At 39.1% G+C, this 17,945-nt stretch overlaps 1 protein-coding gene across 1 annotated transcript in view; it reads left to right on the top strand.

Annotated features, from left to right (window-relative positions):
* Nucleotides 1–17,945, top strand: part of Tox4 (TOX high mobility group box family member 4) — a 19,891-nt gene continuing 1,946 nt past the window's right edge. Inside the window, exons 1-8 of the mRNA XM_027922342.2 lie at nucleotides 1–94; nucleotides 303–371; nucleotides 7,677–7,919; nucleotides 8,983–9,243; nucleotides 9,584–9,814; nucleotides 14,181–14,261; nucleotides 14,591–15,334; nucleotides 17,056–17,219. Coding sequence (XP_027778143.1) covers nucleotides 89–94; nucleotides 303–371; nucleotides 7,677–7,919; nucleotides 8,983–9,243; nucleotides 9,584–9,814; nucleotides 14,181–14,261; nucleotides 14,591–15,334; nucleotides 17,056–17,219 — 1,799 coding nt within the window. The 5' untranslated portion in view covers nucleotides 1–88. The remainder of the gene's footprint in view (nucleotides 95–302; nucleotides 372–7,676; nucleotides 7,920–8,982; nucleotides 9,244–9,583; nucleotides 9,815–14,180; nucleotides 14,262–14,590; nucleotides 15,335–17,055; nucleotides 17,220–17,945) is intronic.

The raw sequence follows: 17,945 nt of genomic DNA on the forward strand, positions 1-17,945 counted from the left end.
ACGTCCTTGAGGAAGTGACGCACTTCGAGTCCAGTGGGGTTGGTGGGAGAGATGAGGGGATTGAGACGGTGGTAGCGGTTGTGTGAAGATGGAGGTAGGAATCCGGGCGCTAAGAAGGCTGGCGAGAGAAGCGTGGTCGACTGGGTTGAAGCAGAGGCGGGAAGCCGGGCGGAGAGGCGGCTGACGGGAGCGGAAAGCGGGGTTTGGAGAGTGTTGTCAGAATGTCGGGGTCAGAATCCGTCGCTTCAAGCTAACTTCCTGCATCCCCTAACTTATCCCCGCGGATCTCTTTTGGTTTCCAGTTTCCCGGAGGAAATGACAATTACCTGACGATCACAGGGCCCTCACACCCCTTCCTGTCAGGGGCCGAGGTGAGCAAGAGCTGCTGACACTTGCGGGGGGTAGGGGGCACACTGAGGCAGCGGAGCGGGGTAGGGTGGTGGGGAGGAGAGCGCGAAGGCCAGGGACTGGGGATTCGGAACCAGAGACTGCGATTGTGTTTTGAGGAAGTGGTAGAAGCAGTGGTAGCTGCTTCTAGAGCCTATGAGGATTCTAGGAGGGAAAGAAGACCTGCGGAAGGCCTGGGAAACTGCTGGCATCAGCAAACCAGGTTGTTGAAAACAGAGAACATTTAAGGAGGAGGGTAATTCTGAGTTAGAAGACTGAGGGAAATTGGGAAGAAATAACTACAGCAATCTTGAGGGATGACGAGGAATTTTTTTTTTTTTTCAGTAGCTAAAGAAATTGGGTTCAGAGAAGTAGTTTGCCTAACAGGGATTAACCTTGAACATGTGTTCATTCTTGAACTCTGTTGAAGGGATCATATTGTTCCTCTTAGTTTTCTACTCGTCAAAGTAGTTCTTTTACTTACATGATGTCAGCTTGTTTTGCTAATGACAACAGGAAAGGAAAATAGCTGCCAATGGACATGAAAGGAGTTGAACAGAGCATGTGTTTGTTTGCAAGTGACAACTTTGGGAAGATTACTTTATCTTCATGTCACAGTTTTCCAGCTGTCAAATGGCTGTAATAATGGTTTCTTATGATGTTGTGAAGTAGAAGTAAAGGCTATGGTAAGGCTCTAAAGTGTTTCTGGAAAAGGTTTGGTTGAAATATTGTCATACTGTAATATGTGTCACTTGTTTAAGCAAAGCAGGAGTGAAACGTGAATGAGACAAAATTTTCCCAGTCTGAGAATATGCAGAATCTTGAATCTTCTACCATCTTTTGAGGATTATAATATTTTTTCAAAAGCATTGTGAACCATTTGCATTGCTCCTTTGTTTCAAGAATTCTCAATTGATGTTAAATGGGCTTTTCCTCTAATAAATTCTAACATTTTCAAAGGTGAGAATTAGATGACAATGGGTATATATTACACACACACACACACACACACATATATATATATATATATATATATATATATATATATATATATGAAAGAAACAAGAAGTAGATTAGCCACTCCAAGAGTTAAATTTTATTTATGAAAATCAAGAAGACTATGCGCTGGGTGCCATGGTGCATGCCTGTAATCTCAGTGGCTCCGGAGACTGAGGCAGGAGGTTAACAAGTTCAAAGCCCGCCTCAGCAGCTGTGAGGCACTAAGCCACTTCAGTAAGACCCTGTGTCTAAATAAAATACAAAACAGGGCTGGGGGTGTGGCTCAGTGGTTGAGTGCCCAAGTTCAATCCCTGATACCAAAAAAAAAAAAAAAAAAGAAAAGAAACACTAGGTAAAATTAAACATAAAAATAATGATACCTGTTGTGGAGAGGATATTTTTTAGAGTGACAGAAATGTTCTGAATCTTTGATCTTTATAACAGGTATGTTTGGCTGTTTACATATGTAGAAATTCACTGAGGTAAACATTTACAATTTATGTATCTTACAATAGTTATATCTCAATGAAATAAGTAATAATTTTAAAAGAGCAGGTGTTAGTGAAGAAGGTTTAGCATTTGTTACAGCATGTTTAATATACGAAAGTTTTCTGATCTGAAGGAAATTTAGTCTTTGTTTAATTAGTTTGGCTCTTAAATAATGATTTGTGCTGTGAGCACTGGGGGAGATAAGTTCTAAAGAAGCTAGCCTTTGTGGTGCACGCCTGTAAACCTAGCAACCCTGGAGGATGAGGCAGGAGGATCTCAAATTTGAGGCTAGCCTGGACAATTTTAGTGAGTCCCTGCCAAAATAAAAAGTAAAAAGGGCTGGGGGTATAGTTCAGTGTTAGAGCACCCCAGGATTCAATTCCAGTAAGGGGGAGCAGGGGGAGTCATAAAGATACCCATCCTTGGATCTGGGGTTGTAGCTTGGTAATAGAGCACTTGCCTGGGATACGTGAGGCCCTGGGTTCCATCCTCAGCACCACATAAAAATAAGTAAATAAAGATATTGTGTCCATCTACAACTAAAAAAATATTTTAAAAAAAATACCCATCCTTAATTAGGAAAGGAATTTATAATGTTGTGGGGCATGGTGGTACATGCCTTAATTCCAGCTGCGTGGGAGGCTGAGGCAGGAATATTGCAAGTTCAAAGCCAGCCTCAACAATTTAGTAAGACTGTCTCAAAATTTAAAGGCGGGTGGAGCTGGGAGTGTGGTTTATTGGTTGAGTGCCCATGGTGTTCAATCTCTGGTACCAAAAAGGGAAAAAAGAAAACGTGGTGGTGTGGGGAAAAGGGTTATTTATAATGTTTTAAAAAGTTAATTATTTTAGGCTGAATTGGTGGAATTTTCACTATTGTATCAGGGTTTTCTTGTTGGTTGTTTTTTTTTTTTTTTTTTTTTGTGTGTGTGTGTGTGTGAGTGAGACAGGCAGGGAGAGAAAGAGGGGTTTTTTTTGGGGGGGAGGGAGTTTGCAGGGGACCCAACCCAGTGGCTCTTTACTCCTAAACTATATCCCCAGTTCTCTTTATTTTACTTTTTTTTTTTTTTTTTTTTTTAGTTTTAGGTGGACACATTATCTTTATTTTATTTTTATGTGGTGCTGAGAATTGAACCCAGTGCCTCACGCATGCTAGGCAAACACACTACCACTTGAGCAACATCCCCAGCCCCTATTTTACTTTTTTTTAAATTTTGAGACAGGGTATTGCTAAGTTGCTGGGGCTGGCCTCAAACTTTTAATCCTCTGCCTCAGTTCCCAAGTCTGGGATTACAGGCATGTACTTCCACACTGTGCTCTATCAAATTTTAAGAGAAATTTTTTTGTGGGGTGGGAGGTGCTAGGGATTGAACCAAGGGGTGCGTACATGCCCTATCCTTTTTTTTTTTTTAATTTTGAGATAGGATCTCGCCAAGTTGTTGAGGGTCTCCCTCAATTATTGAGGCTGACCTTGAACTTGAAATCCTTCTGCATCAGTCTCCTGAGTCACTGGGATTACTGTTGTGTGCCACCAGGCCTGGCAAAAGAACAATTATTTTAATAACTTGGTGTACTAGTGTAGTGTTGAATAAATAGCATTTAGATTAAAAGTTCTCTAAAGTGGATTAAAAAGAAAAAAAGCTATTTAGAGAAGTAATGTCAAGGCTGAGGTTGTAGCTCAAGAGTCTTTGCCTTCCGCATGTGAGACACTGGGTTTGATTGTCAGCACCATATAAGAATAAATAAAGGTATTGTGTTCGCCTACAACTAAAAAAAATTTTTTTAATATTTTTTTAAGCTGTTGATGGACCTTTATTTCATTCATTTACTTATACATGGTGCTGAGAATTTAACCCAGTGCCTCATGCTAGGCAAATGTGTTCTATCACTGAGCCACAATCCCAGCCCTAAGGAGAAAAAAAAAAAAAAAGTGTGTTTTTGTTTTTTTTAAAGTAGTAATGCATACCTGGAGGTAAAACTCAATCGTAGAGCTTGTGCTTTGCATTTGGGAGGCTTCAATGTGGGAGAATTCAAAACCCCAGCCTTAAAATAAAAATAAAAAATTTTAAAAATATAATAAGGAGGAAATGATGGAGTCTGGGGTTGTGGCTCAGCAGCAGAGTGTTTGCCTAGCATGTGTGAGGCACTGGTTTGATTCTCAGTACCACATATATATAAATAAATATAATAAAGGAGGAAATGATGAATTGTGGGTTTTGGTATGGGGTAATGCGAAAAGGAAGGGAATTGGTATTTTTCAACTTTTTGTTCATTATCTAGGCATCGTTCCTTATAATCTGTAATTCTAAAACTGACCCCTTCCCAGAAAGATACAGTAATTTAACAGATGAAAGAAAAGCTGAGTGAGAAGGTAGCTGCATCATGTTCCTATTTTCTCCTTAAGTCCCCTTACAATTTATTTTCACTTTAATATTTGCTACAGTTCTAACTTGGTTTTATTATTACTAGTGAAAAGTTACAAAATAGATCCATTAAAATGGATATTCATTGTGGATTTTACCCCTAATTTTACAGATGTTACAGTAAAAGACTTGTAAACCCTGGGCTGGGGTTGTTGCTCAATGGTAGAGCACTTGTCTCATATGTGTGAAGCACTGGGTTCAATTCTCAGCACAATATATAAAAAATGAATAAAATAAAGGTCTATCAACAACTAAAAAAATGTTAAAAAAAATTTTGTAAACCCTTATGTTTTGTATAACATAAAGTTACCCTTCTGTGTTCTTGATAATTGCTATTATCTTACTATTTATAATTAATGGAAAAAAATAAAAGTAAACAACAACAAAAAGCCACAATAAAAGCCAGAGATACTAAATAAAAAGCTGTTTTTCATATGCCAAGGGGTGGTGCTTAGAAAGAATGCCTTGTTGATCTGAAACAATGCAGTCTTTCCATGTCTGGTGTAGTCCATGAAATCAGGCCTGATGGTTTATGAGTCGTAGTAGTCACTTATAGAACACTAGTTCCTTGTTTTGAATATGAATCTTGATTCTTTTGGAGTTTTTCATTAACAAACAGTATCATTTTTCCTATCTTGGCAGAGAAGCTTTTTTATTTGTTGTGATAAGCAGAAAAGGATAGGCATCTTTTGCTTTACCAAAGAAATCTGTATCTTAACAAAATAAAAATGAATATTCAATTATTAATCTAGTACAGTAAATGTTTCCCTTGATTCTTTTCCCTGTCCCTCTTAAGTTTTTTTGTTAGTTTGCCTGAGAATAGGATAAAAAAAAAATCTTGTTCCTTCCTGAAAAATGCTCACATGAATCTAAACTGAAATTTCAGGAAAAAAATCTTAAAGAACTTTCCTACAATAACAGAAATTATGAGTTGTATACTGAGAAAAACTGAGTTCCTTGGGAAAATTTTAGTTTTTTCCATCAAGAACTGCCTGCTTAGCCTGGGGCAGTGGTGTATGCCTGTAATCCCAGCTGAGGCAGGAGGATCACTAGTTCAGGGACAGCCTCAGGAACATAATAAGACCCTGTCTCAAAATAAAGAATAAAAAGGGCTGGGAATGTAGGTCAGTGGTAAAGCACCCCTGGGTTTAATCCCCAGTACCAAAAAACAACAAATATACTTGCTCCTAAACACTGTATACTAGTCATATTATATTCCACACAAATACAAATGTTTATCAAAGTAAAATAACGAGGAGGAAATGTAGAAACAAAGCCTGAAAACAATTTTTTTGTCTTCTTAAAAACTTTTATTCTTTTTGCCAATATATCTTAGAGAGGTTGAATATTTCACAGGCATACTTTTTTTCTTACTAATTTCTACTAACTGGACGTATTCTTCCAGCTATGTCTTTATTAAAACACAAACTGATAATAGTGAGGCCCTTTCTGTGTCTAGAGGAACCTTATGGAGTTCCTTAAAAAAATTTTATTGATAGGGCTGAGAATATATAGCTCAATGAGAGAGCACTTGCAGGCAAGTTTCTATAATTCTAGATACCTATGTTAATTTATTGGGGCAGGTGGCAAATTAACTATTAGAATATTATCATTAAAAACTGGTTGGGGGGCTGGGGATGTGGCTCAAGCGGTAGCGTGCTTGCCTGGCATGCGCGGGGCGCTGGGTTCAATCCTCAGCCCACATAAAAATAAAATAAAGATGTTGTGTCTACCGAAAACTAAAAAATAAATATTAAAAAAAAAAAAAAAATGGTTAGGGGCTGGGATTGTGGCTCAGTGGTAGAACGCTTGCCTAGCATGTGTGAGGCACTGGGTTTGATTCTCAGCACTGCATATAAATAAATATGATAAAGGCCCACTGACAACTAAAGAATATATTTTTTTAAAAAAGGTTGGTTTTGGGCTGTAGCTGTAGCTCAGTGTCAGAGCATTTGCCTAGCATGTGTGAGGCACTGGGTACGATCTCCACACCACATAAAAACATAAATAAAGGCATGCTGTCCATCTGCAACTATATAAAAAGTAATTTTTAAAAAATGGTTATTGTTAAGCAATTATATGTATCTGGCAATGTGATAAGCTTTATGCACTAAATCCCATTTTTTCCTCAGCCATATGAGGTGATTACCATTATAATCCCTGCTTTATAGATGAGGAAAACCTTTCGAGGTTATACAGTAAGTGGCAGAGCTGGTACTTGAACCCAGGTGTTTCTGACTCTAGTCTTTTGCTGTTACTTATAATGCTCTACTGCTACATATCTTCCATTATAGTTTTTGGTGTCAAAAAAGAATCATGGCAGTTATATCTGAGATTAGATGTTGCTTTTAGCTCTGTGTGGGGTGGTCCTATTCAGAATAGAAAGAGTGAATTATTGGTCTAGTTGGTCCAAGAGGAAGGGATTGGGTCTTTAGCCAGTAGAAGTTCTTTTTTTTTTCGTTCCCTCTCTTTCAGAAAGTTTTGATCAGACCAAGACTAGTCAAGAACTGCTAAAAGAACTAGTTTGCCTTTTGGCTTTGGCAGGCTCTTTCTCTTTAGTGTTATCCATCCATATCTTGGCATTGTTGGGTTTTCCCCAAAATCCTGTATAAATAGGAATCTTATTTTTTAACATTATAATTTCTAGCTGAAGATGTAACTCTGGTAGAGGGCTTGCCTAGATGTGCAAGGCCCTAGGTTCAGTCCCCATGCTGAAAAGAAATTATAATTTCTAAAATGGAGGAGAGGTAGATTTTATGTGCAGCTATTTTAGAGGAGGATAAGTTTCCCATGACAGTATCAGGATTTGCATCAAAGGAACATAACAACAAAGATAATTGGTAAGTCAACAATAATTTCTGTGGTTTGACAGTTAAGTGTAATTTAATCTATTAAATATTTAGAGAAATTTTAAGTAACACAGTTAAACAGGTTATATATAAAGGCTGGTTCCTAATTAGGACTGAAAAAATTATTCATTAGAACAATAGACAATAATTTAGGGCAACCAAGATGGTTAAGGCTAATAAGAGATAAAAGAATTAGAAATTGTGGGCTGGGGGGCTAAGGATATAGCTCAGTTGGTAGAGTGCTTGCCTCTCATGCACAAGGCCCTGAGTTAAATCCCCAGCACCACCAAAAAAAAATTGAAAATTGTGATTGACGTTGGCAGGCTTGTGACTTATGTGTGTCATATGATCAAAGCCATGAGAAAGAGGAATGGTATTTGTAAAATTAAACTAGAATAAAAATATTATCACAAGCTGAAAAGAGATACTGAAAATCTCTAGTACCTTGCCATTCTTTTTTTTTTTTTTTTAACTTAGCAATTTGGAGTTTTTCCTCTTTCTACTAATTCTTTTTCCCTTTTTCCCCCTACAGACATTCCATACACCAAGCTTGGGTGATGAGGAATTTGAAATCCCACCTATCTCCTTGGATTCTGATCCCTCACTGGCTGTCTCAGATGTGGTTGGCCACTTTGATGACCTGGCAGACCCTTCCTCCTCACAGGATGGCAGTTTTTCAGCCCAGTATGGGGTCCAGACATTGGACATGCCTGTGGGCATGACCCATGGCTTGATGGAGCAGGGCGGGGGGCTCCTGAGTGGGGGCTTGACCATGGTAAGGGGCATCATTAGGCTCACTTAAATTCATGGGCATAGTGTTAGGGAAGACAAAAGTTACTCTTTATTTTCTACAATAGTTGGGTATTACTTGTTTTTTTCTTGTTACTAAAGGTTCACCAACGAAGACTTAATATCACCTGAATAAAAGAGTGTTACTATCTGGGTCAGTTTTACTTGAAAAATGATTTTAGATTATAAAATGTCTGATGTCAGCCCTTAAAATGATATGTTATGATTTTTGGGCGGGTGGGGGGAACAAAAATAATGTTGTTTTTTTTCTCCTTTTTGCTGTGGCCTTCACATCCTAGAATTAAAATGTATGGTAGTTGGCACATTGACAGATTTATTTAAAAATGATTTGAATTTAATGTAGTGTTAATTGTGGATTTTTATGTGCTGTAAGTTAAATTGTTGAGTTTCCAGCACATATCCAGTAGCCTGTCTACAGTTCTATATTTGTTGTCAAACAGCTCTTAATATTGGTCTTATCTATTTTAATTGCTTGTGCTTTGCAGCTTTAAATGCCATTATTTTTTCTGGACTTGGTGGCACATGCCTGTAATCCCAGTGACTTGGGAGGCTGAGGCAGGAGATCACAGGTTCCAGGCTGGCCTCAGCAACTTAGTGAGACCCAAGTTAACAAGAAAGACCCTGTCTCATAAATTTTTTAAATGGCTGAGGATGTAACTATTGGTATAACACCCCTGGGTTCAATCCCCAGTACCAAAAAAACAAATTTTTAAAAAAGTTTTTCTTGTTCGTATGTGTTGTCTCTATCACAGTTTACTGAGTAAATATTTGCTTTTTAAGATTAAAACTTCTCTGATTATTTTTAGTTATTTTAGAATAGGCCTTTGAATGCAAAGAAGTGGATTTGCTAATCTCTGTACATTTTTTAAATGCTTAATATGTTTTTTAGGTAGATAGATTATTTGATGTTTTGTGGAGTTTAAATTATGATACAGTCTGGGTAAGCAAAGTATAAGCTGTCCTGCATTCAGGGGGGAAGTGGTGCTTTTTTATATTTAGTGTTTAATTAGTCCTTTTGCTTCTCTCAGGACTTGGACCATTCTATAGGAACTCAGTATAGTGCCAACCCACCTGTTACAATTGATGTACCAATGACAGACATGACCTCTGGCTTGATGGGGCATAGCCAGTTGACCACCATTGATCAGTCAGAACTGAGTTCTCAACTGGGTTTGAGCTTAGGGGGTGGCACCATCTTGCCACCTGCCCAGTCACCTGAGGATCGTCTTTCAACCACCCCTTCACCTACAAGTTCACTTCATGAGGATGGTGTTGAGGATTTCCGGAGGGTGAGGCATTCCCTGCCAAAATTAATTAACATGATGTTCTAGGACAAAACTCTTAGCATAAATTTTAGTTCCTAATCAGTACTCTTTGCTCCTACCCCACCATCTCCTGTTTCCTTCTGGGTTGTGGGGTCCCACCTCTCAACTTCCAGTCTCTCAATCCCTATTCTTATTGGTCTTCATATATTTTACTCATAACTTTTAAACCTATTGCTTTTACTTTTAGCATAAATTTCATGCATGTGGCTGTTTCCCCCATATAAAAATCATTTTCTTATAGTTCTCAAAACAATAGTACTTGATCTCTTCCATCTTATAATTCTCTCTCTTTTCTCTCCTACAGCAACTTCCCAGTCAGAAGACAGTGGTAGTGGAAGCAGGGAAAAAGCAGAAGGCCCCAAAGAAGAGAAAAAAGAAAGATCCTAATGAACCTCAGAAACCAGTTTCAGCATATGCTTTATTCTTTCGTGATACACAGGCTGCCATCAAGGGACAGAATCCTAATGCCACCTTTGGAGAGGTTTCAAAAATTGTGGCTTCCATGTGGGACAGTCTTGGAGAGGAACAAAAACAGGTAAGGAAAAAAGAAATGTGGATAGTGAATGCTCCAGAAGTTTTTAAGATTAAAAAAAGGTTTTCTTCCAACTTTTTTTCTTCTTTTTTTATGGGAGAAAAAGTCTTACTAAGTTGCTGAGCCTGACCTGTAACTTGTAATCCTTCTGCCTCAGCCTCTTGAGTCACTGGGATTATAGGCATGTCTTATATTTTCAACTTTCTTCCTTATCTGTCAGCTTTTTGTTAATGGCATTCACATATCATCCTACGTGAAGTTCCAGCTGTACACTGAATTCAGAAAACCCCATTATATCTAAATACATTATGTATGTATTTTGTGGTGCTGAGGGTGAAACCCAGAAATTTGCACATTAAGCCACATTCTACCACTGAGCTACGTCCCTAACACATAAAGCCTATTTTAAAATTATCAATAACAGGGCTGGGGTTGTGGCTCAGTGGTAGAGAGCTCACCTAGCATGTGTGAGGCACTGAGATCGATTCTCAGCACCACATATAAATAAATGAATAAAATAAAGGTCCATCAACAACTAAAAAATTAAAAATTAAAAAGAAATTCTCAGTAAAAAAGTAATATAAAAAATTGCATCAAAATATCTAAAAATATTCCATAAATATTTATGGTATAAATATTTGGCAGGCCATAACTTGAGCCTATTGCTTTGCCTTCATTACATGTAAATTTAGAATTATGTAACCAGCGATTTGGGCTTTATTTTTTATCTGCAGGGTTTGCCATTAATGCCCCTCTATGGAACACTCATTTGTACCTCAGAAATGCAAATTTTCTTCTCATTACTCTTAACCCCTTTTGATGTACTTAAAGGTTGATTTCCCTTTTCATTAAATGGTACTGTTTCTTAGTGGGTTCTGTTTTGTTTTTTTCCTTTTTACCAGGGATTGAACTCAGGGGCACTTGGCTACTGAGTCACATCCCCAGCCTTATTTTGTATTTTACTTAGAGACAGGGTCTCACTGAGTTTGCTTAGTGCCTTGCTTTTTGCTGAGGCTGACTTTGAACTTGCGATCCTCCTGCCTCTGCCTCATCGTCCCCAGCTGCTGGGATTACAGGAATTCGCCACCACAGCTGGAAGTGGGTTTTTAAAATTTTTAAAATTTGTTCTTTTTAGATATACATGACAGTATATCTAAAAGTATTTTGACATTATACATATCAGGAGTATAACTAATTCTAATTAGGATCCCATTCTTAATGGTTGAACATGATGTGCAGTTATACTGGTTGTGTATTCATATATAAACAGAGGAACATTATATGTTCAATTCATTCTTCTTAGTGTTTTAGATTGGAAAATACCTTGCCTTGTGAACCTTTAAATTATTATTCTGAATTTCCCCCAGATTAAGCACTTTTATCTAACCTTTGGAGTCATGCTACTGCTGATATGCACCAGATTTACAGATGTACCATCCTTCCCACACAGTTTTCTTTTGCACCTGGTAGTAGAATCTGCATATCATCTTTCCCACCTTGAAGTGTCTGAATGCCTACACCAATAAATTTTATAACACACACACAGAGAAGAAATATATTGCATCTAGGCTGGGGATGGTGGCACATATATGTAGTTTGAGGCAGGAGAATTGCAAGTTTGTACCCTAACCAACTTAGCAAGACCCTGTCTCAAAATAGAATTTTTTTTTTTTTTTTTTTTTGGTAGTGGGGATTGAGCTCAGGGGTTCTTTACCACTGAACTACATCCCAGCCCTTTTTATTTTTTGAGATAGAGACTCTCTAAATTGCTTAGGGCCTCACTGAGTTGTTGAGATTGGCCTCGAACTTGCAGTCCTCCTGTTTCAGCCTCCTGAGTCACTAGGATTACAGGTGTGTGCCACTGCACCTGTCTCAAAATAGAAAATTTTTAAATAGGTCTGGGATATAGCTCAGTGATAAAGCACCGCTGGTAAACTGTCTTTCCATACCTGTAAAATAGCCACCATTCCTCCCCTCACCCCACCCCTCTTTATTTTTTTGGTATTGGAGATTGAACCCAGGGACATTTATCCACTGAGTCAGATCCCCAGCCCTTTTAAATTTTTTTTAGGTAGTCACTAAGTTGCTGAGGCTTTTTTTTCGGTGGGGAGCAGAGGGGTACTGGGAATTGAACTCGGGGCACTTGGCCACTGAGCCACATCCCCAGTCCTATTTTGTATTTTATTTAGAGACAGGGTCTCACTTAGTTGCTTAGTGCCTGGCTGTCGCTGGGGCTGGCTTTGAACTCAGGATCCTCCTGCCTCAGCTTTCCGAGTCCCTGGAATTACAGGTGTGCAACAATCGCACTTGGCTTTAGGCTGTCTTTAACATGTGATCCTCCTGCCTCTGCTTCTCCTTCCTGAGTTGCTGGGTTTACAGGCATGCACCACCACACCCATTCCCCCTACCCGTCTTTACTGAGAGTGGAGACTCATAAAACTTTTAAATGGTACTATTGAGACACAAATCTAGATTGTTTTAACTCAAAATCATATGTGCTTTCCATTAATAATTTCTCTCATAATTCCTCGTGTATCTATTAACTCTGATATTTAGATATTTAATGTTTCTAAGCTTTTATTTTTTCCAATTTTTGATATTAGGCTATTTCTTAAAAAGTTGCATGTTGATCTTAACTGTAAAAGTTTGTATTTAGAATCTCATTAATCTCCCTAAAAAATAAAATGAATGGTGTACATCCTTAACTCAGGATTTTTTTTTTTTGTAAGACCCTGTCTCTTCAAAAAGAAAATTGATACTATATAAGATACAACAATTGAAAGTGACTTCCCCTAGACTCATGTCTTATAGCAAAGCAAGTCTTATTAATACTTGAAACAAAAAGCTGAATTTATTGCAGATAATTTCTATCAGTTATGTGCTGCTGCTGAACGAATTACCACAAATTTAATGGCTTAAGACAGCAGCCATTTATTATTTCATATGGTTGTGGGGATTGATTAGTTTTTCTGTTGCTGTATTCACAGGCTTTTTATTTTGAGACGGTGTCTTGCTGAGTTGCCCAACTTGTCCTCCACCCTCAGTTTCCATGGGATTACAGGCATGTGCCATTGTACCTGGCTAATCACTGATTGTAATCAAATGGTAGCTGAGGGCTGGGGATGTAGCTTAGCCTACATGAGGCCCCGAGTTCAAACTGCAGTACCAGGCATGGAGCGGGAAAGCTAGTATGGATGCCCAGGACTATTTTGTCCATAACTGGCAGTTGGTACTACCTATTGGCTAAGATGTTGGTTCTTCTTCAAATAGGTTAGACTAGTTTATTTACAGTATGGCAGACCAAAGAATAACATTCCAAGAATGGGAAAATAGGTGCCTCACGAGTCTCTTAAATCTCAGTGTCACTTCAATTACATTGTGATGATCAAACAAGTCATAAGAGCTGGTCCAGATTTAAAAAATGAGAAATATGCTCTAGTTTTTTGTTTTTTAATACCCAGGATTGAACCCAGGGGCTCTCAACCACTGAGCCACGTCCCCAGTATTTTTTGTTTTGTCTCGCTAAGTTCCTTAGGGCCTCACTAAGTTGCTGAGGCTAGCTTTGAACTTGTGACCCTCCTGTGTCAGTCTCCAGAGTCACTGGCATTACAATCATGCACCACCATGCCTGGCTATGCCTTAGCTTTTTTTTTTTTTTTTTTAATGTTTATTTAGTTATAGGTGAACAACACAGTATCTTTTTTATTTTTATGTGGTGCTGAGGATTGATCCCAGTGCCTCACACATACAAGGCAAGAACTTTACCACTGAGCAAAGCCTTAGCCTCTTTGCCCTAGCTTTTGATAAGACAAAGGCAGTGCAGATTGGGAGGAATTCTGTGACTATCTTGCCAAGCAATTTACCACATTCTTAAAGGTTATGGACAGACTCAGTCTAAGCAGAATACTACTGATCTTAGTTTGGGGGCCAGAGTGAGTTTTTTTGTTGCTGTTACAGAAGTGAGAATGCATTGATTTTCACTTTAGAGGTTATTCTGGCAAGACTCTTGTTGATGCTTGACTTTCAGAGGCATGCTCAATGGAGTGAGTCTGTCTTGGGGGCTGTCTTTTGGGCTCTCAGAGTTGGGATCAGAGCGAGATGCATTGTCATTCACTATATTCACTGATGAATAATACAGAATTATCAGTCATTTTTAAGAGTGCGGGAATTTTTTTTTTTTTTTTTTTGAGAGAGAGAGAGAGAATTTTAATATTTATTTTTTAGTTTTCGGTGGACACAACATCTTTGTTTGTATATGGTGCTGAGAATTGAACCCAGGCCACGCGCATGCCAGGGGAGTGCGCTACCGCTTGAGCCACATCTCCAGCCCAAGAGTGTGAGAATTTTATAAACAGTTTCTCTCTTGCAGGTGTATAAGAGGAAAACTGAAGCTGCCAAAAAAGAGTATCTAAAGGCTCTGGCTGCATATAAAGACAACCAAGAGTGTCAGGTAAGAGGGTTAGAATAAATGAACATTTAAACCAATAAGTTTTGTTTATTCATTTGTTTCTAGCTGTTAGTGGTTATAAGTAAATACCAACACTAAGTAATATTAAAAGCTTTAAAAAATATTTAATAGCTTTTCCATTATTTCACATCTAGAAACCTTGACAGTCTTTGAGTTTATTTCTAGCACTTAAGTTAGCAAAGGGAAGACTCAGAGCTGCTCCTTTAAAAACTATATCTTTTCTTGAAAAGTAATTAGAATGGATGTCCTGCAGTGAAGAGCAAATCTCTCAATTACTTTCCCCTCCTTTTTCTGCTTTGGTCTTCTTTTAGGCCACTGTAGAAACAGTGGAATTGGATCCAGTGCCACCATCACAGACTCCTTCACCGCCACCTGTGGCCACTGTTGACCCAGCATCTCCAGCACCAGCCTCAACAGAGTCCCCGGCCCTGTCGCCTTGCATCGTTGTTAACTCCACTCTTTCATCCTATGTGGCAAACCAGGCATCTTCTGGGGCTGGGGGTCAGCCCAATATCACGAAGTTGATTATTACCAAACAGATGTTGCCCTCTTCTATTACCATGTCTCAAGGAGGGATGGTTACTGTTATCCCAGCCACAGTGGTGACCTCCCGGGGGCTTCAATTAGGTCAAACTAGTACAGCTACCATCCAGCCCAGCCAGCAAGCCCAGATTGTTACTCGGTCAGTGTTGCAGGCAGCAGCAGCAGCTGCTGCTTCTATGCAACTGCCTCCGCCTCGACTACAGCCCCCTCCATTACAACAGATGCCTCAGCCCCCAACTCAGCAGCAAGTCACCATTCTGCAGCAGCCTCCTCCACTTCAGGCCATGCAACAGCCTCCACCTCAGAAAGTTCGAATCAATTTACAACAACAGCCACCTCCTCTGCAAAGCAAGATTGTGCCTCCACCCACTCTGAAAATGCAGACTACCTTAGTCCCGCCAGCTGTGGAAAGCAGTCCTGAGCGACCTATGAACAGCAGTCCTGAAGCCCATACAGTAGAGGCAACCTCCCCTGAGACCATCTGTGAGATGATTACAGACGTAGTTCCTGAGGTAAGCCTGTTTTTAATTGTTTCCTTTAGACCAATGGAAATGTAGGAGTTGCTGCTAGCATTTAATGCCTGGCAACCTGGAGTAGGAAACATTCTGCAGACTTGCAGACTGTCATGTGTAACTTACTATCATGTATAATAACAATCAACAAAATAAAATTAAAAAGAAAAAAGAAACATCCTTCAGACAGATGACAGTTCTCTGTAGCAGTGAGTTCTTCCACCCAAAATCTTGTTTTGGGCAAAAAAAAAAAACATTGTCTTTCTGTCCTAGATCACTCCGTAAGTTAAGCAGAGATAACACTGTGCTTTTATGAGAAAGAAATAATTATATAACCTATAGTTCTTATTTAGAGGTGTCTCCCCAAGGATCCTAAACTTTGTAGTTATAAGTACTTACACTTTTACTAGGTCCTTTTTTTAATATTATTTTTTAGGGGCTGGGGCTTGGCTCAGAGGTAGAGCGCTTGCCTTGTACTTGTGAGGCACTGGGTTCGATCCTCAGCACCACATAAAAATAAACAAATAAAATAAAGGCATGCTGTCCATGTCCATCTACAACTACAAAAAAATTTTTTTTTTAAATATTATTTTTTAGTTGTAGTTGGACACAATCTCTTTTATTTTTATGTGGTGCTGAGGATCGAACCCAGGGCCTCACACATGCTAGGTGAGCGCTCTACTGCTGAGCCACAATCCCAGCCCCTCTACTAGGTCTTAATTACTTAGCTTGATGCGTTCATATGTAGTGAGTAGGCTGAAAATATAACTCAGTGAGAGTGCTTGCCTTGCAAGAGCAAGGCTTAGGTTCCATAAAGTCTCAAAGAGGGCTAGGGTAACATGTGAGGCCCTGGGTTTTTAGTTCCTAGCACCAGCACCAAAAAAAATGATGGGGGAGGGGTTGGGTGAAGGTCTGAGACTCTCCTCTGGTTCTACAATTAAATAATCATTTCAAAAAGTAATACTCGGGGCTGGGATGTGGCTTAAGCTGTATCGCGCTTGCCTGGCGTGCATGCGGCCCGGGTTCGATCCTCAGCACCACATACAAACAAAGATGTTGTGTCTGCCGAAAACTAATAAATAAGTATTAAAAATTTAAAAAAAAAAAAGTAATACTCTATCAACAGGAAACTCTGGATTTCCAAATTTCACTTTTTCTAATAGCAATATATTTTGTCTTAGTCCTCCCCAACTAGTTGAGATTGACTGAACCTGTACTCACATATTAATTTTGATACTTTCAGAGGAATATCATCTAAGTGTGAATAAATTCAGTGATGAGGCCAGGCTCACCCAAACAGGCGCACACCTGTAATCCCATTGGCTCAGGAGGCTGAAGCAGGAGGATCATGAGTTCAAAGCCAGCCTCAGCAAAAGCAAGCCTCTGAACAATTGAGACCCTGTCTCTAAACAAAATAGGGCTGGGGATATGGTCAAGTGCCTCTAAGTTCAATCGCCAGTACCCAAAAAGAAAAAAATCAGTGATGAATTACATTAACACTAGCATTAGCATATGCCCAGCCTTCCCCTATTGAGGAGAATCTTCATTTCATTCTTTGCAAAGCTCTATAAATGGGGATACCACAAACTCACCTTTTTCTGGAACTTTATCCCTATAAAAAGAATATATTTTACTCATTGGATCCTAAGGATAAAATTTGACTAGCTAGCTGGCAGGCAAGTAAGAATGTGATTCATCTTGTTGCTCTCTTCTTGTCATAGGTCGAATCTCCTTCTCAGATGGATGTTGAATTGGTGAGTGGGTCTCCTGTGACACTCTCACCCCAGCCTCGCTGTGTAAGGTCTGGTTGTGAGAACCCTCCCGTTGTGAGTAAGGATTGGGACAATGAATACTGCAGCAATGAGTGTGTGGTGAAACACTGCAGGTGAGTTTACAGTTCCTGTGGTGGAAAACATGGTAATATTGAACATATTATCAGCATTATCTTTTACCTAATGGACAGCAGGCTGCTATATCTGATGAGAGGCTACTAGAAAAGTTCCCTTGCTTTAAAAAGTTTAAACTTAGGACTGATGATGTAACTTGTATTTAACTAGCAAGAGGCCCTAGGTTCAACTCTAGCACCTCAAAAAAGTTGCCATTTGCCACACAGCCAGAGGACATAATTAGCAATTCACACTTTATAATTATCACATTCACCTACATATGTTCATTAAAAAATAGATGATTTAGCTGGGTGCAGTGGCACACACCTAGAATCCCAGCAACTCGGGAGGCTGAGGCAGGAGGATCACAAGTTAGAGCCAGCCTCAACAACTTAGCAAGATTGTCTAAAAATAAAAAATAAGGGCTGGGGATATACCTCAGTTGGTAGAGTGCTTGCCTTGCATGCACAGGCCCTGGGTTCAATTGCCAGCATCACAAAAAAATAAAAATAAAAAGTAAAGGGGGGGGGATGGGGTATCATGCTTGCCTAGTATGCATGCATGCTCCTCATAAATGTAAAATAAAGATATTGTGTCCACCTAAAACTAAAAAATAAATTAAAAAAAAAAAAAAAAAAAGTAAAAAGGGCTGGGGATACGGCTCACTGGTTAAGCACCCCTGGATTCAATCCCTAGTACAGGGGGTAGGGAGGTTAAAAAATAAA

Source organism: Marmota flaviventris, chromosome 2, assembly GCF_047511675.1.
Source record: "Marmota flaviventris isolate mMarFla1 chromosome 2, mMarFla1.hap1, whole genome shotgun sequence".
Lineage (NCBI taxonomy): Eukaryota > Metazoa > Chordata > Mammalia > Rodentia > Sciuridae > Marmota > Marmota flaviventris.